Here is a 21,393-nt window from a genome sequence, read left to right as displayed (position 1 = left end):
TATATTACATTGTTTATTGTGAGGTATAGTAGCAGGCTCTCCACCAAGTAATCCCCGAATCAGTCTGAACATACTGTGCATACATGTATATTCATGTAAATTTGCATTGTGGATGTTACTTACTTGCTGTTCCTAAATGTTCATTTGGCTTATGTAATAATAGCACAGTCTCTTCTACTGCCGGTTTCTTATTCTGTACTATCTCCCTGTTATTGTCAACATTGTTGTTGGGTCAGTAACCTGGAATTCCATCCCCTGTTATGTGTTATTTGTGGCTATATATCCCATTTTGGCAGGCTTATTTGTTGAAATATGGAAAATTTATTTCTGGGAGGAAACACAAGCCAGGTCCTTGTCCTCAACTTTTCAGAATTCTTTAAGGTAGTCTTTAGTTTCTGTTTACCTCTGTTTAAGTCACTTTATTTTGTCCGTGCTTTTACATAAATTAAAAAATAAAATAGCTAACTACTATGTTTCGATTGGCAACCTTGTTAGGCCCCATTTCTCCATTCCTTAAACTAGATTGACATCCCCATCTGGGACTTCCTAAAGGCAACAGGGTCCATTAGGCTTCTAAAAATTCATCAGGGACCATTTGGAATAGTGGAATCATTTGAAATTTTCAGTCCTAAAAATTGCTATATGTATTTTTGGAATCGTGGATCACAATCGACCATGTAGACTTAATTAAGACCTGTCACCAGAATTTCACGCCTCACACCAGTAATATTTAAAGAGTTAAAAGTCCTTCCCATATCACCTAAAATGATCTGCCACTGAGGCTCCCATCCCATTATCATAAAAACCATTACTGCAAAAAAAAGACTATAAAAAAATTGGCTAGCACATGTCCTAAAGGCGCAGGCACAATTTGGAACTATGAGGGGCTTGTTCTGATGTCTATAATAGTGCACAACCTCCAATCTGTAGTGTGCAAGGTCAGATTCTGGGGCCCCCTGACACTGCAGGTCCCATAGCAGCTGCTATGAATGATAGCGCTGTAGTTATGACCCTGCTCCCAGTATATGAACCTGATGGATTCCATTCACCCTATACATTTTGTCAGGTTTATCATTGTGATAATAATATTACTCCTACACAGTTTGTTTGTTGTATATATATATTTTTTTTTTATTCTTTCTTTGTGTTGTTTCATTCTGCCTGTTATAAATCATTAGGCTCTATTTGTTTAAGATCAGCCAGAAGATGAGCCTGGCAGGGTGGTTATAAAACCCCAGGGAGTCTATGCTTGATCAGAGAAGCATGGTCTTCCTAAGTGGTAAAATTAACACCTCTCGGCCAGAGTAGTCTAGTTAGTGGGGGATGAAAAGAAGCCAGAGACTGCATGTTTTTCCCTCCAAATTCAGACAAAGGGGAATATCATAGCTGCCCATAACTGGGACATAATTCATAATTATAGGTCCCAAGTTACACAGGACAGTTATGGGGTCTAGACACACTCCTGGTCCGAAAATCAGAACATTAGCTGCAATGGAAGGCAGCTAATAGCAGAACACCCCTGATATTAGGCTAAGACACCCCGAGTTTGGTATGGGGTTAATGGGAATAACATGCCCGTTTGGTTGGAAGCCATGGCACAATTGTGCCATCTCCCAATCAAAAGTTATGGGGTTCTGATAAAAAACCCAGACCCAAAAAGTAGCTCACTGATGGGAGGGGGATAGAAAAATCCCCCTCACAGTGACATCACAGCCAGGGGTGGGGGTCAGAAAATCACCTGGGCTTAAATTAATGAAGCAGCCACATAGTGGTGTTCAGACTGAGTGACTCTATGACAATAGAAGGCTGGATTGATGCTTATGCCCTGTCCTCGGGCCAAAGAATTTCTTCCTATTTCACTGTCAAGAATTTTTTGTTTCTTCTTCCATAACTGTTTGTAAGTATTGTATGTGTATTGTTTTAATCCTTTTTTTTTATTTTATCTGACAATTTAATTCTTTGAGTGTACTGCATTTTTATGTAAATTAAAACTTTTTAATAAGCCTCTGCTTGTAGCCTTAAAGAATCTGAGTCTCTAAAGGGAATCACGTTACCAGAGGTCATTATTAGCATAGTCCATGTAGTAAGCGATTGCATGTTCTGTGTGAGTTTATAATTGTAATATCGTGTAAGTAGTGAGTGCATGTGCTGAGTTATCATCAGGGTGCATTGTCTGTGTGGTTGAGGTGCCTACGGCCTTCTTTGCATAAGTAACTCGTGGGTGGTGGCAGTGTGGCTGGGGCTGAGATTCTGTGGAGTAAATTTAGCGTAAGGACGCCATTTTGTGGGAGTGGGCGGAGCTTAAGGGCTAAATTCTGGGACTCCATAGAGTAGTTATCCCAGTGTGTGAACTCCGGTGAGTCGGGTTCGTGACAATCATCATTATCTGTTTTTTTATGAGTTCCCTCTTTTTATTCCTATTTTATCCTAAACTATTCAAGTTACTGAAAAACTAGAGAAAACATAAAACATCACTAAAGGATTCTTCTTATAATAGTCCCCATATATGAACTAATCACACAATATTCTGCTTGTGTGATGTTGGCATTTGATTCTCACATTACTTGGTGCCCATTGAAATAAGGGTTCTTCTAGGAGCGGCCTCTTTCTAGTCTGGTCAATTATTGGATGTCCTAAAAAAAGGTGCATCACACTATTTATAGGAAACTTCTATTTATTTGTTTATACCATAAATGCATGATAGATATCAACACCACGGCCCGGTGCCTCTGATGTCCACATAGATTTTCATAGAGCGATGTTTGAGTTCTTCTATATGTAGAATTTTAGAGAACTTATGTATGTGTAAAGAAATCCTAGCATTAAGGACCTTGAAAGAAAAAAGAACCACGCCTACCACTAAATTGAACTCCATACTTAATGTATGTTTGTTTTTGTGTATCCTTAAAAGAACTTTTACATCTTGGACAAAAAAAATGATGGTGAATCCTTGTAAAGTGGCCTTTTGTAGCATCGGAAGGTATGAAAGGATGCTTTTACTATCCGCCCCGCATTCATCCCTCTTCCTGCCCATCAATAAGCCTTTCACATCAGTGACTCTGCTAAGTCAATCAGGACTGGGCACAGTACATTTTTGGAGTTGCTCAGTGCTGTACTTTGAAGGTGTTTTCTCTTCTTGGTCTCCGTAGCTTGTTTTCTTTTATAGCAGGTACTATTTGCATCCCTGCTGTCAGACTCGGCATTTATGAAACATCAGAGGGCTTCATACAAGGCTGGAGATTTGCTTCCCAGTGTTTACTGGGGAAAATATTTATATTTTCTCTGGAAGTGAAAGACTTGTATATAAAGGGACCACATTTTGTTGATATTGAATAAAATTCAGCTGCTCTCGCCTAAGGATCCGGAAAATCTTAAGATCCTTTCATGTAAATTTCCAAAGTGCAGTAGCAGAGCACAAATGTGGGTAGGAAAAAATGTAGCTAGTACATGTTGGAATCAAGATTGAGTACAATATCATATAAAATGGTGATAGAAAAGCCTGATTGAAGTCACATAAAACTACCCCAGCTGTAGCAAAGCTAAACTTGTTTTTATATTAATTGGAAGTGTGTTTTTTATGCATATCATTCATTCAAAGAAAGTGGTTATCCCACAAATAACTGCTAATATCATCTGATCACACACCATGGTGACTGATCTCTTTAAAAAATAATAAAGAGTTATAAAAAGCATCTACAGAGTGCTGGACATGGTCTCCGGCGCTCTGGGCGTTTAATTATTCATGCTTCTCATGTGACATCACCTCCCCTTCAGCATGGGAGAGGGAGGTGACATCATGCGGGAGATGTGAATAATTAACAGCCCAGAGTGCCAGACATGGTGTCCGCTCTCTGTAGATGCTTTCTATAACTCTTTTTTTACAGAGATCCCAGCATATCAATATTAACCCCTTCATGCTCCGTGACGTACATGTATGGTGCAGAGTTTCAGGGGGTGTATGAAGAGGGCTCGCATATGACCATTCTACTCCATACATCTCAATACATCTGAATGAAGCAGAGCGGTCATGCACGGCCATCTGCTCCATTACTCTCATAGAGCAACGAGGGCCCGACAAAGGCATATGGGACCCTATCGGACCCCTTGTTTTCATGATCTGTGAGGGTCTGATCACTAAGACCCGCACCCATCAGCAAGTTAGGCCCTATCCTGTGGATAGGCCTAACTTGAATTTGTGGGGAAAAAAAGATCAGCACTTGGATCGAGGAGAAGATAGCTACAGGTTAGTATTTGTAGATTAATTTTACTAAAATATAATGATAATTTTCTTCTAATGAGCAGGAGAATTTGTAAATCCAAGCAAAGTCTCAAAAAAATTGTAGTGATTTGGTTGGAGACCCTGAAATGTCTTGGAAGTCACTAGGCATAAAAACTGGATGTTTTATATTATTAGTACAGTAATTCTTTGTTTGCATATTGTAGACCACACAGACAAATGAAAGACCATACCTCTATAAGCCAATAACACATTAGGCTATTATTTCCTCTATCATACCCTGCATGTACCAAGGAATGAATGTTTAATGGGTTCAAATAATGTGAAGACTGTCAGGTGTATAGAGGAGCAACTTTGTATAAAGTATGGTAATGGTATGGTAATTAAACTCTTGTTGCTTCTTGGATTTTCCTCTTATATGTTTACATTTGTACTTAGTTGCTGTTTACCAGTCCTTTCTATCATACTCCTCATATCGATCATTAGTGTCTGTTTCTGATACTTTCCTTAATACCTGGGTAATACACTGTTTTTTAACTTTTGGTTTCCATTGTATTGCTACCTCCTTATTATTTTTGTAATGATGATCTTTTTATGTGATGTATTAATAAAAACTTTTTGAACATTTATAAATCACTTACGTATGCAACTTTTTCTTTTGGATATGGAATACTCCGAGCATTGGATTGTATAGGGGCACCCGCATTGGTGCCCGTATCCTCAGCTCCCTTGCTGTTTGATTTGATTGTTTGTATAAAGTAATAAGCATGAAAGCGTGGAAACTTGCAGTGCATACTCACCCCCCTGTTGGAGTAATATTATTGTCACTGGATATCATGTACAAAGAAGTCATATAAGCAGGGGCGTAACTTGAGGGGGTGCAGAAGGTGCGGCCGCAACCAGGCCCAAGAAGCTTAGGGGGCCCATAAAGTGTGATTTTCTCATATGAGAAGACTAGTACTATAAACCATACATTATAGTCGGGGGCCTAGCACAGACTTTGCACTGGGACCCATCAGTTTCAAGTTACGCCACAGCATAGAGATATATGCATAGAAGAGATATGATGGAGAAATATGTTTTGAATGGTATTCTATTTAGGCAGTAAAGTAAAAGAAGGAATTTATGTTATAAACCTTGATATTCATTCATATTACTCAGTACAGTGTTTTCCAAGTGATGCATTAAAAGTATATAACTCCATTTTATCCTTTAAAGTGAATACCTTTTTTCCTTATTTACGTTTTTAATCTTTGACTAAATATATATATATAGTTATTAAATAAAAAAAATATTTTACAAAAATCTGCTCAATTGCCAGTAACTGTACATATCCTGGACGTGAGGCGGTGCCTTGCCAGTTGCCTGCAGGTGTGCCTCGCATTGGCACGTTTGCTTCTAGCATAGTTTGATGTTGTTTTAATGGCTTGTTGATGGTAACATATGCACAGTATTCTCTTTATATATTTCCTTTAGTCTGTGCCAACCACGGAAAATGTATTGCTGTTGGCAGATGAACATCTCTGCGCTTTTTATGTAAGGTTTGTGGGTAAAATAGATTGAGATTAAGTCTCTGTTCCCTGTAAAACCAGAGAGGTCAACACAGGGGAAAAGTCCACTGGCTTATGAAACGATGCACTTATTCTCTGATACGCCTTTTTTGACAAATTCTTTGAAGTGTATCATTGAATGTTTAGATGTTGACTGGAGACATTTCTTTTTGGGTGGTTACTGGCACAGTAACTTGACTAAGATCATTATGCAGTGCCACACAGGCACGTCCAGATCTATCATTTACATTTACCATATTAAGAAGATTGTCGTTGCACTTCCCGTACAAAATAGCGACAGGTATTCCCACCTCTGCCACACATGACCAAGATGGCTCAAGATTTAATGAAACAGCTGAACTCGGCTGTTCTACTATCTTTCTGTGGCTCCATTTGAGGTGTATAGGAGTTAAAGAAAAAACATAACTCACCGTTTCTGTAACTTGTACTTATCTCTAGGGGACTTAGGGCTTTGAGCAGCCATACCCTGCTGTTTCCCCAATTACTGACCACCATAGCAGAGCACCATTTCTGTTTCTCCTGAAATTCTTGCTAAATTGACAACTGGGTGTACCAGCTGGGAATCAGTCATTAGCTCTGTTTTCCATCCCTGAAGAAGGAGGAGTGCATGATTAAGGGAAATTTATGTGGACATGTAGCCCTGTGGATATGATGAACATGTAGTACTGTCTGCTGGCACATCTCCAAGTCTGTCTTGCTGTGACATATTTTATGTAAAATTCCTTCTTTTCTAAGTTCTTTTCTCTCTTGTATCATAGGTTCTAGTTATTACACTGTGTGTTCACAAGTGTGAATGCACATGTTAGAAACCCCTCTTGAAGCTGCATGTAATACACTTGAATTCACTGTGGGATCTTGCACTGATTCTGCAGCAGATTTTACAGAGAAGGAAGTGGAATACATATAAAATTTACTTCACATATTCTTATGTGGAAAATCTGTTGCAAATACGGATCTTCTATCTACCCTAAGGGCTACTTTATAGCTATTGTAATATAATAATGTCAGAAAAGGACCAATCAGTTGCCTTAGTGGCATACTGTGGGAAAATACCTATTAGTATATATTATAATATATTAGCGTTATCTATAATGTCTTAATACATATATATATATATATATATATATATATATATATATATATATACATATATATATATACATACATCATAGTATCATAGTTTATACAGTTGAAAAAAGAAACTTGTCCATCAAGTTCAACCAAGGAAGGTATTGCATGAGGAAGGGATTTAGGGGAAACAATTCTATATAACATAACCATCAATGTTATTTAGGTATAAAAAGGCATCTAGACCCTTCTTGAAGCTCTCTGCTGTCCCTGCTGTGACCAGAGACTGAGGCAGGCTATTCCACAGATTGACAGTTCTCATAGTAAAAAAGCCCTGTCGCCTCCGGTGATTAAACCTGGACTTCTCCAGATGGAGACAGTGCCCCCTCGTCTTTTGATTTGATTTAATCTGAAACAATTTACCACCATATTTTTTTGTATGGACCATTCATATATTTATATAAATTAATCATGTCCCCTTGTAGTTGTCTCTTCTCCAGACTAAATAAATCTAGTTGTTTTAATCTTTCCTCATAACTAAGACCCCCCATACCCCTTATCAGTTTTGTGGCTCTACGTTGAACCCTCTCCAGCTCCAGGGCATCCTTTTTATGGACCGGTGCCCAGAACTGGATAGCATATTCCAGGTGTGGCCGAACCAGTGCCTTGTATAGTGGTAATATTACATCCTTATCCCGAGAGTCCATACCACTTTTGATACATGACAAGATCCTACTAGCTTTAGGGGCAGCTGATTGACATTGCATGCTGTTATTCAATTTATGATCTACTAGTACCCCCAGGTCCTTCTCAACAAGGGACTCTCCCAGATTTACTCCCCCAAGGACTTATTTTGCCTTTGGATGATTAGCTCCCAGGTGCATAACCTTACATTTATTCACATTGAACCTCATTTGCCAAGTGGATGACCAAACACTCAGTTTGTCCAAGTCACCCTACAGCCTATGAACATTCTCCATAGACTGTATAACACTACACAGCTTGATGTCATCTGCAATAATAGAGAACAGTGCTATTAATTCCTACCTCTATATCATTAATAAATATATTAAATAGTAATGGGCCAAGCACAGAACCCTGGGGTACACCACTCATAACTGGTGACCATTCCGAGTAGGAATCATTGACCACAATTCTCTGGATATGGTCCTTCAGCCAGTTCTCAATCCAATTGCAAATGATTTCTGCCAAACCAATAGACCTTATTTTACCCATATATATTAGCGTTTATGTTTGATTTTTGGGGGTTGGTATGGAAGGTGGGAGTTGTGTAAAAATTCTGTATTCAGAATTTTTTTTTGTATTATCTCCATGGAGAAAGAATAACAAATTGTAATTTTTTCTATGATTTAGACTCCAAGCAACCAGATTCTTAAACATTATAATGGATACTTGTATTCTTTAAAGTATAATGGATCACTGGAACTCTAGTTGACAAAGATCTTATATTTCTAAAAGAGATAAAATAACTTTGCATTGTGAAACACTGCAGTCATTTTCTTGCATGATTGTTACATTTGCACTGTAACATGTCCTCCAGTCTGAATCTGTCAACCAAACGACATCCCCTCCTGTCTCAGTGGAGTCTAGTCTCTAATCTATGTAACTGTTTTAGTCACAGATAATAATTCACACAAAGGTCTGAGGGAGAACAGTGCTGGGATCCTCCACTGGAGTTGGAAGTTATGGAAGATAGCTCCCAGTCCAATGCTTTTTATAATATGTGTGCACAGAGTGAGCAAAGAAATTTTATTACTAGGATAACATCTCCAGCGTCTATAATTATTACTACTCCCCTAAACAAATGAGAAGACTACTTTATCAGAAAAGTAATGTTCTAGTGCTCATGGGAGTCCCAGCAGTCATGCTATCAGAACTCATACATCACCTATCACAGTCCTGCTGCTACTAACAACACATATAATGATTGGGTTGCTCAGATCTCCAAGGCTGCTAACTAACACTGTCTGCAGCTTTGTATGGTGAAAGCTGCTGGTAGACTCCCTTTAAGTACCTCACATCATGAATCATACTACTAAATGAATAAATTGATAAATATTTCCTTTAAGGGGGCCTAAAATAGTGCACATCATACTCCAAGTTTCTAAAACTGTGAGATGAATCTTTTATCTGTTATATTCCTTAGCTGAATCCTTAGGTGATGTGATACATATGGTAAAGAAAGGTATGAGAGTGACGATTTTTATAAACAATCGCCGGAAGGTAAAATTAAGCATCCACTCCCTTGAAACGCCCTATATAATTGGATAATTATATCAATTAAAAAAATTCCATTTTAAGATGCGTTATGAGTTAAGCAGTTTAATAATCATCTTATTTTTGTTTTTCATGTTTACGAATTTTCTAGATAATTGTTTTTTTTCACACAAGGATGACCTATAAATGTATATTACACTGCATATCATAGTATTATGATGGCTTCTGCCATACCTTGTATTTTATAGTATTATTTCTTTCTTGTTGGCTTTTCATCACATTAATTTGTCAACACTTAGTTTTTTAAATTCTTATTTCATGTAGTTTAACCCCCTCGTGTCTATGCCATTTTAGACCTTTTAGCACCAGGCCTGATTTTTAAAATTTGCCCTGTGTCATTATAGGAGGTTATAACTTAGTGGCGCTTTAACTTAACCAGGGGATTTTGAGATTTTACCCGTCACACATTGTACTTCAAAGTAATAGAAAAATTTTGATGATATCTTGTGTTTAGGGAAATTTGGCAAAAATTTCCTAAAATTATTCATTTTCAAAGTTCAAAATGTTCTGCTTTTCAGGCAGATAGTCATAGCACCCAAGTAACTTCATAACTAACATTTCCCGAATGTCTGCTTTATATCGGCGCAGGGTTTTATGCATCCTCTCTCTTTTCTAGGTTGTCAGGAGGTTCAGAATATTGGGTGCAATTTTTCTCATTTTTATGAAAATCACCAAAACCCTTATTTAGAGGCACCTCCTCAGCTTTAACTGACTTTGAGAGGCCTAAACAGCAGTAAAACCCCATATATCATGCCATTTTAGAAACTACACCCCTCAATGTGTAAAAAAACAACTTTAAGAAGTGTGTTTACCCTTTAGATGCTTCACATGGGTTAAAACAATATGGAGGTGTAATTTACAAGCCGTAATTTTTTTAGACAATATATTAATTTTGGCCAAAAATTAAACCATTACAAAGTATTAAATGACAAAAAACTCAGAGTTTGATACCCAAAGTTTGATACCCAATTTCTCCCGAGTATGAGGATGCCCCATATGTGGTGGTGACTGCTGTATGGGCGTACGGCCGGGCATAGAAGGGAAGCTGCTCCATTCAGAGCATATCTGCAATGTCACATTTTACAGGCTATAAAATGTTTATTTTTTTGTAATTTGGACATATGGGAGATAATTTTTTTTGTGGATGAGATCCACTTTTCAGGTACATCATTTACGGGGGGGGGGGGGGGCTCAATAGCCAATAATCAGATTCAACTCTTTCTTGGTGGTGGTTAAAAAAATCATTAATTCTTGTTTATGGTTTTTAGCATTCTTTTCGCCGGACGTTCACCGTACCATAAAAATAATGTGTTTTATCTTTATTCTACGGGTCATCACGATTATGGCGATACCCCATTTATATGGCTTTTTTATGGTTAACTTGTTTTGCAGAGTATAGAACTCATTTTGTGAGAAATTTGCTTGTTTTTGTATCGCCATGTAACAATGGGCAGAACATTTATATTTTTTTGCTTACAGCGCTGGTTTATAGCTTATTTTTTGCGGGACAAGCTGTACTTATTTTTGCTATCATGTTGGGGTAAATGTTACTTTTTGATTACTTTTTATGCGCTTTTTATAAGGTCAGAGTGAAAATGTAATAATTTTTGCAAGTTTTTTTGTGTTTTCTTTTACGCCGTTCACCATACGGGTTCAGTGACAATTTTATTTTATTGTAAGAGTTGTAACGGACGTTGTGATGCCCAATATGTTGTGTTTATTTTTGGTGATTTTCACTTTTTTATGTTTTATTGGATTATTGCATGGGATGGGACTTCAAGGGACTTTTATTCTTTTTTAATAATTTTTTTTAATTGCACTTTTTTTGTTTAACTTTTTTTTACTGTTTTATTTTGTCCCAGGGTGGGACATGAACAAGTGATCATTTGATCACTTGTTCATTGTAATATACTGCAATACTAATGTATTGCAGCATATTACATAGTCAGCCTATGCAATCTGCATAGGCTGACATCAGCACTGTTAGATCGTGCTGTAACACGATCCAAACAGGCTTCTAGTGAAGGCAACCCTGGGGACCTTATCGGGCTTCAGGGTTGCCATGGCAACGATCGGCACCTCCGTGCCTTGCACGGAGGGTGGCGATCGTCGCGGCGATTCACCATAGACGCTGCGGTCACAATGACCGCGGCGTCCGTAGGCTTAAACAGCCGGGATTGCGATAGTCGTGATCCTGGCTGTTACTGCGGGATCCCGGCTACCGCGTACCGCCGGGATCCCACGGCGAACGCTCGGGCTTAGGTTCTGAGCCCGGGTGATCGCCATGACGTGATACTACGTCAAGGTGCGGGAACGACCCGCATCCTATGACATAGTATCACGTCAAGGTGCAGGAAGGGGTTAAACTTAAAGAACATCTACCACCAGGATGAAGATGAATTGTAACCAAGCACACTGACATGCTGTGTGTGCCCCCTCTGGTAGCATCTGGTTTTCTTTAAGCTTCTTATGCCCTTGTTTTTTTTGTTTTTTTTTTAAAGGCTTTTAAATTTATGCAAATGAGCCTGAGGGGCTTCAAGCTTCATAGATGTTTTGCATATTTTTAAAGCCTTAAAGAAGACCAGATGCTACCAGAAGGGGCACACACAGCATATCGGTGTGCTTGGTTTACAATCCTTCATCCTGGTGGTAGATGTCCTTTAATCTTTTTACATATTAACTCAAGGGACATAAGTTTGGATATGATTAAAAATAAAGCATTCATAGAGGTATACGTTCACCTTGAGTTCGCCTCTGCCGCTTCACGGTGGTTTGTTCAAGGTTTGTTCAAGGTGGTAATGCCCCCCGGAGCTCTTCTGGCTTATTAGCATAATTATAATATAGCATAAAACTTGATTTTAGTAGGAAGAAGGACATGGATAACAAATATTTTAGGTAGATTATCTTTAAAGAAGTGAATGCAAGAGAATGAGTTACAATGAAATCTTTTAAGTATTTGTAGTTCAAGTAATTTTCTGGGATGTTTTAAGTCAAAGACCATAGCTTGCTTTGAAGATACATTACCTAGAGCTGTCATTTTGAAGACATCAATTCATCAACCTGAGGACCTTCTAAGAGCATCATTCCATTGGAGTGTAATGGCTTCCAGCAATGGCATTTCTGGTGGTAAAGCTGCTAGTTAGAGTTATAGTACACAGATTTATGACATCTGATATGTACAGGTGTGGAGAAGCATCAGCTTTTATTCCATTGCTTAGAGCCTGAGTGCATTTAGGTAACAAACAAGCCTCAACATCTGACTAGTTTCTGGGCACAGGCAGTACAAGAAAAAAGTTTAGTTTTTGATGTTTTATTCGGCTTTATGTGCCTCTCATAATCCTGTTTATCTTTTCGCTGCTGCTTTACTGACAAACACAGCCAATATGGAAAATGGCTACAGTGAGCAATTCACCGCAGTTTGTCAGCTTAATGGCACTAAATGATGCTTTTCTGTGAAGGTATGAAGATTGTACAAGCCCTGAAGGAATCCTTTAAAATGTTTCGGAATCTCATGTAATAACCACATTCAGAGCTGTGTATGGAGTAAGAGTGAAGCTCATAGCTTTGGAATTCAGAGCTCAAGGGGAAAGCCTGCAATGTGTAAGCGACGTCACTGTGAACAGGAAAGTTATTGTGTGACGGTGATGTCACGCCAGGAAAGCAGAGCTTCATCAAACACATCATTTCATCTCGGAGGCCATGGAAAATGTAATAATTATAATGTACTTTAATTAATGTCCTGTGGGCGAGCCAGGTACAGAGATGTCTGGTAGACATTGGGGGAAAGAAATTACTAAATTACTATGGCATATTTCTTAATAACTCACTTTAATTATAGAGCATCAATTTTTAATATTTAGTCTTCAGAAGATAAAGGATGAGCCATAGACCTTTGAGTAGTAACCCTGAGCTAAGAGTTTACAACAAGAGGATAATACCAGAAGATACAGTGGGTACAGAAAGTATTCAGGACCCTTTACATTTTTCACTCTTTCCAGCCAATTGGTAAGATCAAAAAAGTTCTTTTTTTTGCTTATGAATATGCCCCCCGCACCCCTTCTTGACAGAAAAGAAACTGAAATTTAAATATTTTAGCTGATTTATTAAACAAGAAATATCACACCGTCATAAGTATTCTGATCTTTTGCTGTGACACTTATATTTAACTCACATGCAGTCCATTTCCTTCTGATCCATCTTGATCAGATGGTTTTACTCTTTTATTGGATTCTAGCTGTGTTAAATTACACTTATTGGACTTGATTAGGAAAGGCACACTCCTGTCTATATAAGACCTCACAGCTCACAGTACATCTCAGGGCACATGAGAATCATGAGGTCTAAGAAACTGCCCAAGGAGCTCAGAGACAGAATTGTGGAAGGGCACAGATCTAAACAAGGTTACAAAAGAATGTCTGCATCTCTCAAGGTTCCTAAGAGCACAGTGGCTTTCATAATCCTTAAATGGAAGAAGTGTGGGATGACTACAACTCTTCCTCATCTGGCTGTCCAGCCAAACTAAGCAGTTGTGGGAGAAGAGCCTTGGTCAGAAAGTTAAAGAACCCCAAGATCATTGTGGCTGAGCTCCAGAGATGCAGTAGGGACATGGGAGAAAGTTCCACAATGTCAACTATCAATGCTGCCCTCCACCAGTCGGAGCTTAATGGCAGAGCGTGCTGACCAAAGCCCCTCCTCCTGAAGCTTGCATACAGTTTGCAAAAAAAAAAGAATAGGAAGGACTCCCAGACTACGAGAAATAAGATTCTCTGGTCTGATTTTACGCAGATTGAACTTTTTGCTGTTACTTCTAAGTGGTATGTGTGGAGAAAACAAGGCACTGATCACCACCTGAAACACCAAAAAAGGCCCCATATGCAATCTATACCGCCCTCCAAATATCAAATCCAACAAAGACCAAAGAACAAAAGAGCTTGTGAATATAAAATTTTTTTTTTACTTTATTCAAAATAACTCATACAAAGTATAAACACCACTTTCATAAGGGATTCCTGAAAGTCGGAAATATAAGGGGAACAGGCAATGTCTCAGATGGATGTGGGACAGACACAGAGAACCTATGGCCCCCCTATCCTAATACTGCCTCATAGATAGTGCCAGAAAGAGGTAAAAAAAAGAAAAATATTGTGTCCAAAAGTAGGACTAATTTTGGAAGGTAGTGGACCTTTGTACTACAGTGACAAAATGGTCAACCGGAGGTACCATCTGGTATTAGTAACCCAAGTCAAAAGGCAGGCCACACTTACCTAAGGGCATGGTGTAAATGGCACAGAGGCAGTCAGAGGGAGGACCAACAGGAACACCCCGACGCGCGTTTCGCACAGATGCTTCGTCAGGAGGTGATGTCTAGATGTTGTGCTTACCTTAAATACACTCAGACGGCGTGTCTGCTTGAAGACGCGCCCATCACGTGACGCGCTGGCTCCATGAGGTCGCGCACCGGAAGTATGTCACCATGACGCGCCTGGCCCGGTCACATAATCGGGCTGGCGTTGCCATGGAGACGCTTCGCAGTAAGGTACACTCCCCCTGAAGACGGCGCGGCGCACGCGCCTAGGCGAGTCAACAGAACGCCGGAGAGGTAAGTCTATATCAGAAGGGTATTTACATAATGGAAATTAAAAATTGTAACAAATAATCAACCACATAAAAACAAGTCTGAGCATGGTCAAAATAAAGACGATGTGATGGCACACAGCCTGGAATGTGCACCACAGCAAAATGATGAATCGATATACTGCATACATTGGGAGATGAATATTATCAGCGGACAAGTACCAATTGCCTATCATCAAATGATGGGGACTATACTTAAAGTGCCGCTGTGTATAAGGTACAACAGTGCATAACTTGCCGCTACATAAAAAGTGCTGATCACCACCTGCCATATAAAATCCCAATAGTGAAACATGGTGGTGGCAGCATCATGCTATGAGGTTGTTCTTCAGCTGCAGGGAAAGGACAACTGGTTGCAATTGGTAGAAAGATGAATGTGGCCAAGTACAGAGATATCCTGGATAAAAAATCTATTCCAGAGTTATCTGGACCTCAGACTCGGATGAAGGTTCACCTTCCTACAAGACAATGACCCTAAGCACATAGCTAAAATAACAAAGCAGTGGCTTCAGAACAACTCTATGACCATTCTTGACCGACCAAGGCAGAGCCCTGACCTAAACCAAATTCAGCATCTCTGGAGGAAGCCCAAATCCAGGTGTGAAAAACTTGTTACATCATACCCAAAAAGACTCATGGCTGTACTAGCTCAAAAGTTGCTTCTACTCAATACTGAGCAAAGGGTCTGAATAGTTATGTTCTTGTGATATTTCGATAAATTTGCAAAATATCTAGATTTCTGTTTTTTTTCTGTCAAGATCCGGTGCAGAGTGTATATTAATTAGCAAAAAAAGAGAACTTTTATGATCTGATCATCAGTCTGCAATGAAACAAAGAGTTAATACTCTCCGCACGCTCCATAGGTGGGAGAATTGGAGGTAGCCAACATCCCTTTCTGTAGACCACTGGAATTTATTGATTTACAAAATCCTCAAGGACTGATACAATATGACCTACAGCAACTTCAATGTGCGCTGCCACTGTTATCTCCATGTCACTACATTAAAGGGGAGGCATCAAACCTAAGTTCTTTGCATACACATCTCGGTTGGTTATCATTGGTTATCATTGAGCAATACTCTGTGTTCTTATTGAAATAACAGCCCTTTCCTCAGAGGTTTCTCGCTCTCCATTCCTCTTGTACCATCCATGTCCAGTATGCAGACGGGTCTTATCTTAGCGTGTGCAATATACTGCACTGTAACTGTGATTATAAATTTACATTTTATGTGATCGATAGCAGATTAGAGTTTTTTACAGTTTACCTTTTTGTTTTCTAGTTAAACCAGCTGGATAAGGCTGCTGAAGCGGCTCATACTTTCTTCATGGCCAACCCTGAGCATATGGAAATTCGGCAAAATCTTAAGAGCTACCACGTCAATTCGGATACTCCTTTGGTTGACAGGGAGAGTCGTGTATATATGGTAAATACATGTGTACATTTGTTTAATGAATTATGCTTTTTTTTAAAATAGTAACTGTGTTCAAGAGTATTGCATATTACCAGGTGTAGAGTACAATGAAGTATAACTGTATGAACTGTGTGTTGGAAAGAAACACACAACACATGTTTATTATTAGCATGTATTTCTCAGCGAAGAAACGTGCACTCATTTTCTGTCCATCTGATAAGTTCCTATGTCTTTTATTTATTTAAAGAATTGAGTAGGTCATTTAGATATTTTTACATCTACACTGATCAATGTGATTTTTCATTACTTCAGTTCTTTATATCTCCATTCTTTTACTTACACTACCCGGAAATAACACATTTCACCTGTTAACGTCACTAATATTTTCACACTTTCGCACTGCTATTGCCTGTACCAAATCAACCTTATGACTGTTTACTGGCCACATCTGTTCTACCCAATCACAGGTGCACTAAACCAGTCAATACTTTTCATCATAATGAGTGGGGATTTATCAATACTTGACATATCAATGCCCCCCCATCCCCACCAGATATACTAAGAGGCTCCTGTCAGGAACTGGTACAGGCTATAGCTAATGCGCTGGCATGGGGCATAAGGGAGGAAGGGGATTGCGCTAGAAATTTCAACTGTATACAAGGAGGCATAAGGATGAGTTCGGTTTAGCATGTACTGTTAGGGTACATTCATACGCGGTATGCCCACTGTGCGGGCCTACCACCGTGTGCTGGAGAGGAGGAGGAGGTGATCCCTCCTCCCTCCATAGGAAACAGCAGCGCATGGCCGCACTGTCTTTTTGTGGTGTACAGTGTGGATCGGTGCCACACATTTGTGGCACTGTACCACTGCTGTGCCGCCATTGCCATCTATGGTAACATATATGCGACCACAAATTTGCAGCCGCATATAAGTCCCCATGAACGTCCGTATAAAATACAGTGGGGGAGATTTATCAGAGGTATCTAAGGTAAAATTGTTCTAGTTGCCCATGGAAACCAATCATAACTCATCTTTCATTTTATAAACAACTGTGGCATAATGAAAACTGAGCCCTGATTGTTTGCCATGGGCAACTAGAAAGACTTAGTGCAATTTGTAAATTAATTCAGAATTTCATTACCTAGTATTCTTTGGTGTATCTGTCATGGTGCCACATTTTAGTATTGGTATTAAAATTATGACTTCAAGACTGAAACAAACTTAAGGAACAGTACAGTACAGTGCAGTGAAGGTAATAATTATTTCATCACTTGCTGATTTTGTAAGTTTGCTCATTGACAAAAACACTGCAGGAAATTACAGTGTATAAATCAATTAATTTGAACCCTCTGGTTTAATACTTGATGACAAACCCCTTGTTGGCGAGCACAGCAGTGAGATGTTTTTTTGTATTTGGTGATGAGATTTGCGCACATGTCAGGGGGAATTTTGGTCCAGTCCTCTTTGCAGATAATCTCTAAATCATTAAGATTTTGAGACCTTCGCTTGGCAACTTTGAGCTTAAGCTCCTGCTATACGTTTTCTATGAGATTAAGGTCTGGAGACTGGCTAGGCCACTCCACAACCTAAATGTTCTCCTTTTTGAGCCACTTCTTTGATGCCTTGGAATATTTTCAATATTTTCAATCTCTTGGCAGAGGGAATGAGGTTGTCACCCAGCTGCCTTGAGATCATGAACATGTTCCCCCTGTCTAGTTTTAGGTTCATCTCTCAATTTCCTCATGACCAAGGACACCCCACGAGGTGAGATTTTTCATGGTGGCCTTGATCGATGTTGATTGACAGTCATTTAGTAATTCTTACAATTTTCTTACTATTGCAGTTGTCTCCTTCTCAGCCAGCATCTTACTTATGATTTTGTTGCCCATTCCAGCCTTGTATAGGTCTGTGATATTGTCCCTGACATTCTTAGAAAGCTCTTTGGTCTTGCCCATGGTGTGGAAGTTAGAGTCTGAATGATTAATTGAGTCTGTGGACAGGAGTTTTTTTTATACAGGTGACTATATAAGATGTCAGATGTCAGTAATGCAAGTAATGAAGTAATTAGGCACAAATAGCTGGTGTAAAGGGGACAGAAATCCTAATAGTTAGTAGTTGGTGAGTAATTCTGGGCCTGATCATAAGCAATGGGTTCCCATCTTCCCCTATAGTCACTTAAACACCCTATTCAGATCTCTCGGACTGCCTGGCATAGACAAATCAACCCCTATCCTGCAGATGGGGTATCAGATTTTAATTTTGGCAAAACCATTCAAATCATCATAGGGCTCTTTGGTGATTTAGTTTTAATAGTGGAGAAGCTTCATGTTTCGCGAATGTATTACTAACATTAACATAAACTTAGATTTGAAACATATTATCTACTCTTGGTCACTCTCATAACAATAACCTGCATGAGCTTGACTACACCTCCATTTAAACCGATTGAAAATTCCAGTGGATGACACAGGATACGATAGATAAAAGGCATTAATTAAAGACTGTTTATGACTTGTGAAAATTTTATGTCAAGCATGAAGGCTTTGAGCAGACAGTCCACCTGATTTTAGACTGTTAGTGATTGGTTCAGTTGTTTTACACAGACTATTATTTTAAAATCTATTGTAGTCCATGTAGTTCCTAGATTATCATTGTTTATGCTTTTGTGTTACTAGAAATTATATTCGCTTTTATTTGCAGCTTTGGACCTGACTCACCATTGAATATTAAGTCTGTGTACACTGTGTATTAAGCTGGAATGGTGCCTGTCGAAAGCAAATGACATATTAGCTACTACACGAAATCATTACACTGTCAGACACTGTCAGGAGTTCTATGTAATAACATTACACATTTCAGCTGACTCTGCTGCCTCTCGCAATACAATACTTTCACTGATCATTGCCTGAAAATATATTTTGTGTGGTTCAGCAGATGGAAATTACATTTCCTATTTAAATCATTCTGGAAACTGAAGTGGAAAAAACAATTCAGTTGTAAGCATTATGTCATATGTAGTTTGGCCCTCCAGTTACATAAGCATTCAGCAGTTTGTAGGAAAAGTGGAACTATTGCATTTCTGCAAAAAGCTTTGCACCTATTTGTATCACAGAACGCTGCCAATGTAATTTGTGTCTGTAAATGAGGAATTTAGATTTTGTACAGAATGGACCTGCTGTCGTGCAAAGACCAGATGACTTACTGCACTATGGAGTAACCCGGCTCAGCCAAATCTCCTTATTAACACAGATTCATTTTGGGAATACAAAACATACTTTATTACCAGTGGCGTAACTAGGAGAGGCTGGGCCCCATAGCAGACTTATGAATTGCCCCCCCCCCCTTTCCCCTTTGCCAGGCAGTCTATTTATCCCAGAGGGTTGAGGGCACACATCTGTCATAGTAACTGCAGACCCCATGGGGGAAGTAGATGGCAGGAACCTAGAGATGAGAAATTCCTAGTTCTGTTGTCGCCCTCCCCTAAAATTTCTTATCTGAGTCATTGGTGTAGAAGATTTCACTGCTATATACATATTGTGATGTACCATGTGCAGCCTAATATGTATATAATGGTGCACATTCACCATTCTTCAGTGTCTCAGGGCGGATGCCGGGGTCCCTGATACTGTGGGCCCCATAGCAGCCGCTATGGCTGCTACTGCTGTAGTTACGCCTTTGTTTATTACAAGTGTCTTCACAGTTTCATGGGTTGTATGTTAAAGGTTCCTTTATCTACTATCCTTTTAGTCACAACATCCACTTATTTGACCTTATTGTAAGAGGTCTTCATCCACTGACCTCCTGGTGACTGGAGGATTCAGTAGCCAATCAGAAAATGTAGAACTGTAGGAGGCGGAAGAAGACAACAGTTTTAACCAATAAAAAGTCAGGAGGTGTGTCTCAGACATTATATGCCCTGTAGACACGTGGCTAAGCTGCTGTAAAGGTTATTTCCTAATGGCAGGTAGTCTTCCCCTTGAGGTACTAATGTACTTAGCATTTTTGAGTTCCTGACTGGGCAGATACATGGAAAATATTGCAAATCGATACCTTTGTTTGTTGTGCATTTGTCTTTTTTCTCAAACCTGTAACCAAATTGATACCTCTATACTGTACTAAGATAAACTGATATTTGGTTTTGTGTTGTTAGGATGAATACCAAACCGGTATAAAGTTATATGATCAAGAGCAATACGAGCAAGCTATCAAGCACTTTGAAGAGGCACTGAAAGGCTACTATCACGCTGATGTCGAATGTAGAGCAATGTGCGCGGGACCACAAAAGTTTGATGAATATGAATATGTGGACTACAGTGCAACACTGTTTGAAGGAATAGCAGGTAATTGTGGCATGGACCCTTAATAATAATGGTAATTACTCATGTTTTTATTTTTATTTAAGCCGTCTCTACTGCTAAATAAATTCTCCATCCAATTACATAAATGAATGCTTTAGTATCTTTGCATGTTTGCTCATGGAAGTGAACGTGTTGGGAGTCTGGACTCCATCCATGATAATATTTGACTGTGGTATTTTCCATAAGTTCAACAGGTTGAGTGAATGTTTACAAGTCTGTGAGGTAGAATGCAATCCTGCGTCTTAAAGTTGGCGGATAAAACACATATTTCATTTCTTTATTTTTAAACATAATCTATCATATTCTGGAAGGAGCAGGACATATCTGCAAGTAGTAAATTCCCTATTTTATTGCCAAATAGATGTCCAAGTATTTGTTGAATTCTTGATGTCAACAAGCAGATTTACCTCTGAGCACAATGGCCAGAGAAATCATTGTGTAGCTCTGTGGCCTGGAATGAGTAGTTGGCTCTAGTCATTTTGTTGTCCGGTAAGTGTATAACTAAATACCATACTCTGAGGCAGAACCTGCTTCCTACATTGTCCAACACTGATGTCATACACTAAGTGTGTGGCCCCAGGGGTTATGGAAATGAACAATGTGAATACTGGATATTTTATTAATTCAGCTCTGTTCATAATATTTTTCACTCCTTTATCTTATTAATGATACAATTATATCTTCTAGGGAAATTGTATCAAGCTAGTTCATATCACTAGTATCACTAGATATGTCCTGCCTTACGTTTTTTTCCCCCCCAAAATATCCTAAACATCGGTAAGAGGTAAAAGATGATGAGCTTTGTAGTTAGATGT

The 21,393-nt window shown here is 39.0% G+C and overlaps 1 protein-coding gene across 1 annotated transcript in view; it reads left to right on the top strand.

Annotated features, from left to right (window-relative positions):
- The window catches only part of P3H2 (prolyl 3-hydroxylase 2), a 110,951-nt gene that overhangs the window by 53,157 nt on the left and 36,401 nt on the right, over nt 1-21,393 (top strand). The window contains exons 2-3 of the mRNA XM_072142577.1: nt 16,089-16,232; nt 20,371-20,560. Coding sequence (XP_071998678.1) covers nt 16,089-16,232; nt 20,371-20,560 — 334 coding nt within the window. The remainder of the gene's footprint in view (nt 1-16,088; nt 16,233-20,370; nt 20,561-21,393) is intronic.

This window comes from Engystomops pustulosus, chromosome 3, assembly GCF_040894005.1.
Source record: "Engystomops pustulosus chromosome 3, aEngPut4.maternal, whole genome shotgun sequence".
NCBI classification, from domain to species: Eukaryota; Metazoa; Chordata; class Amphibia; order Anura; family Leptodactylidae; genus Engystomops; species Engystomops pustulosus.
This window is presented reverse-complemented; position numbering and strand designations above follow the sequence as displayed.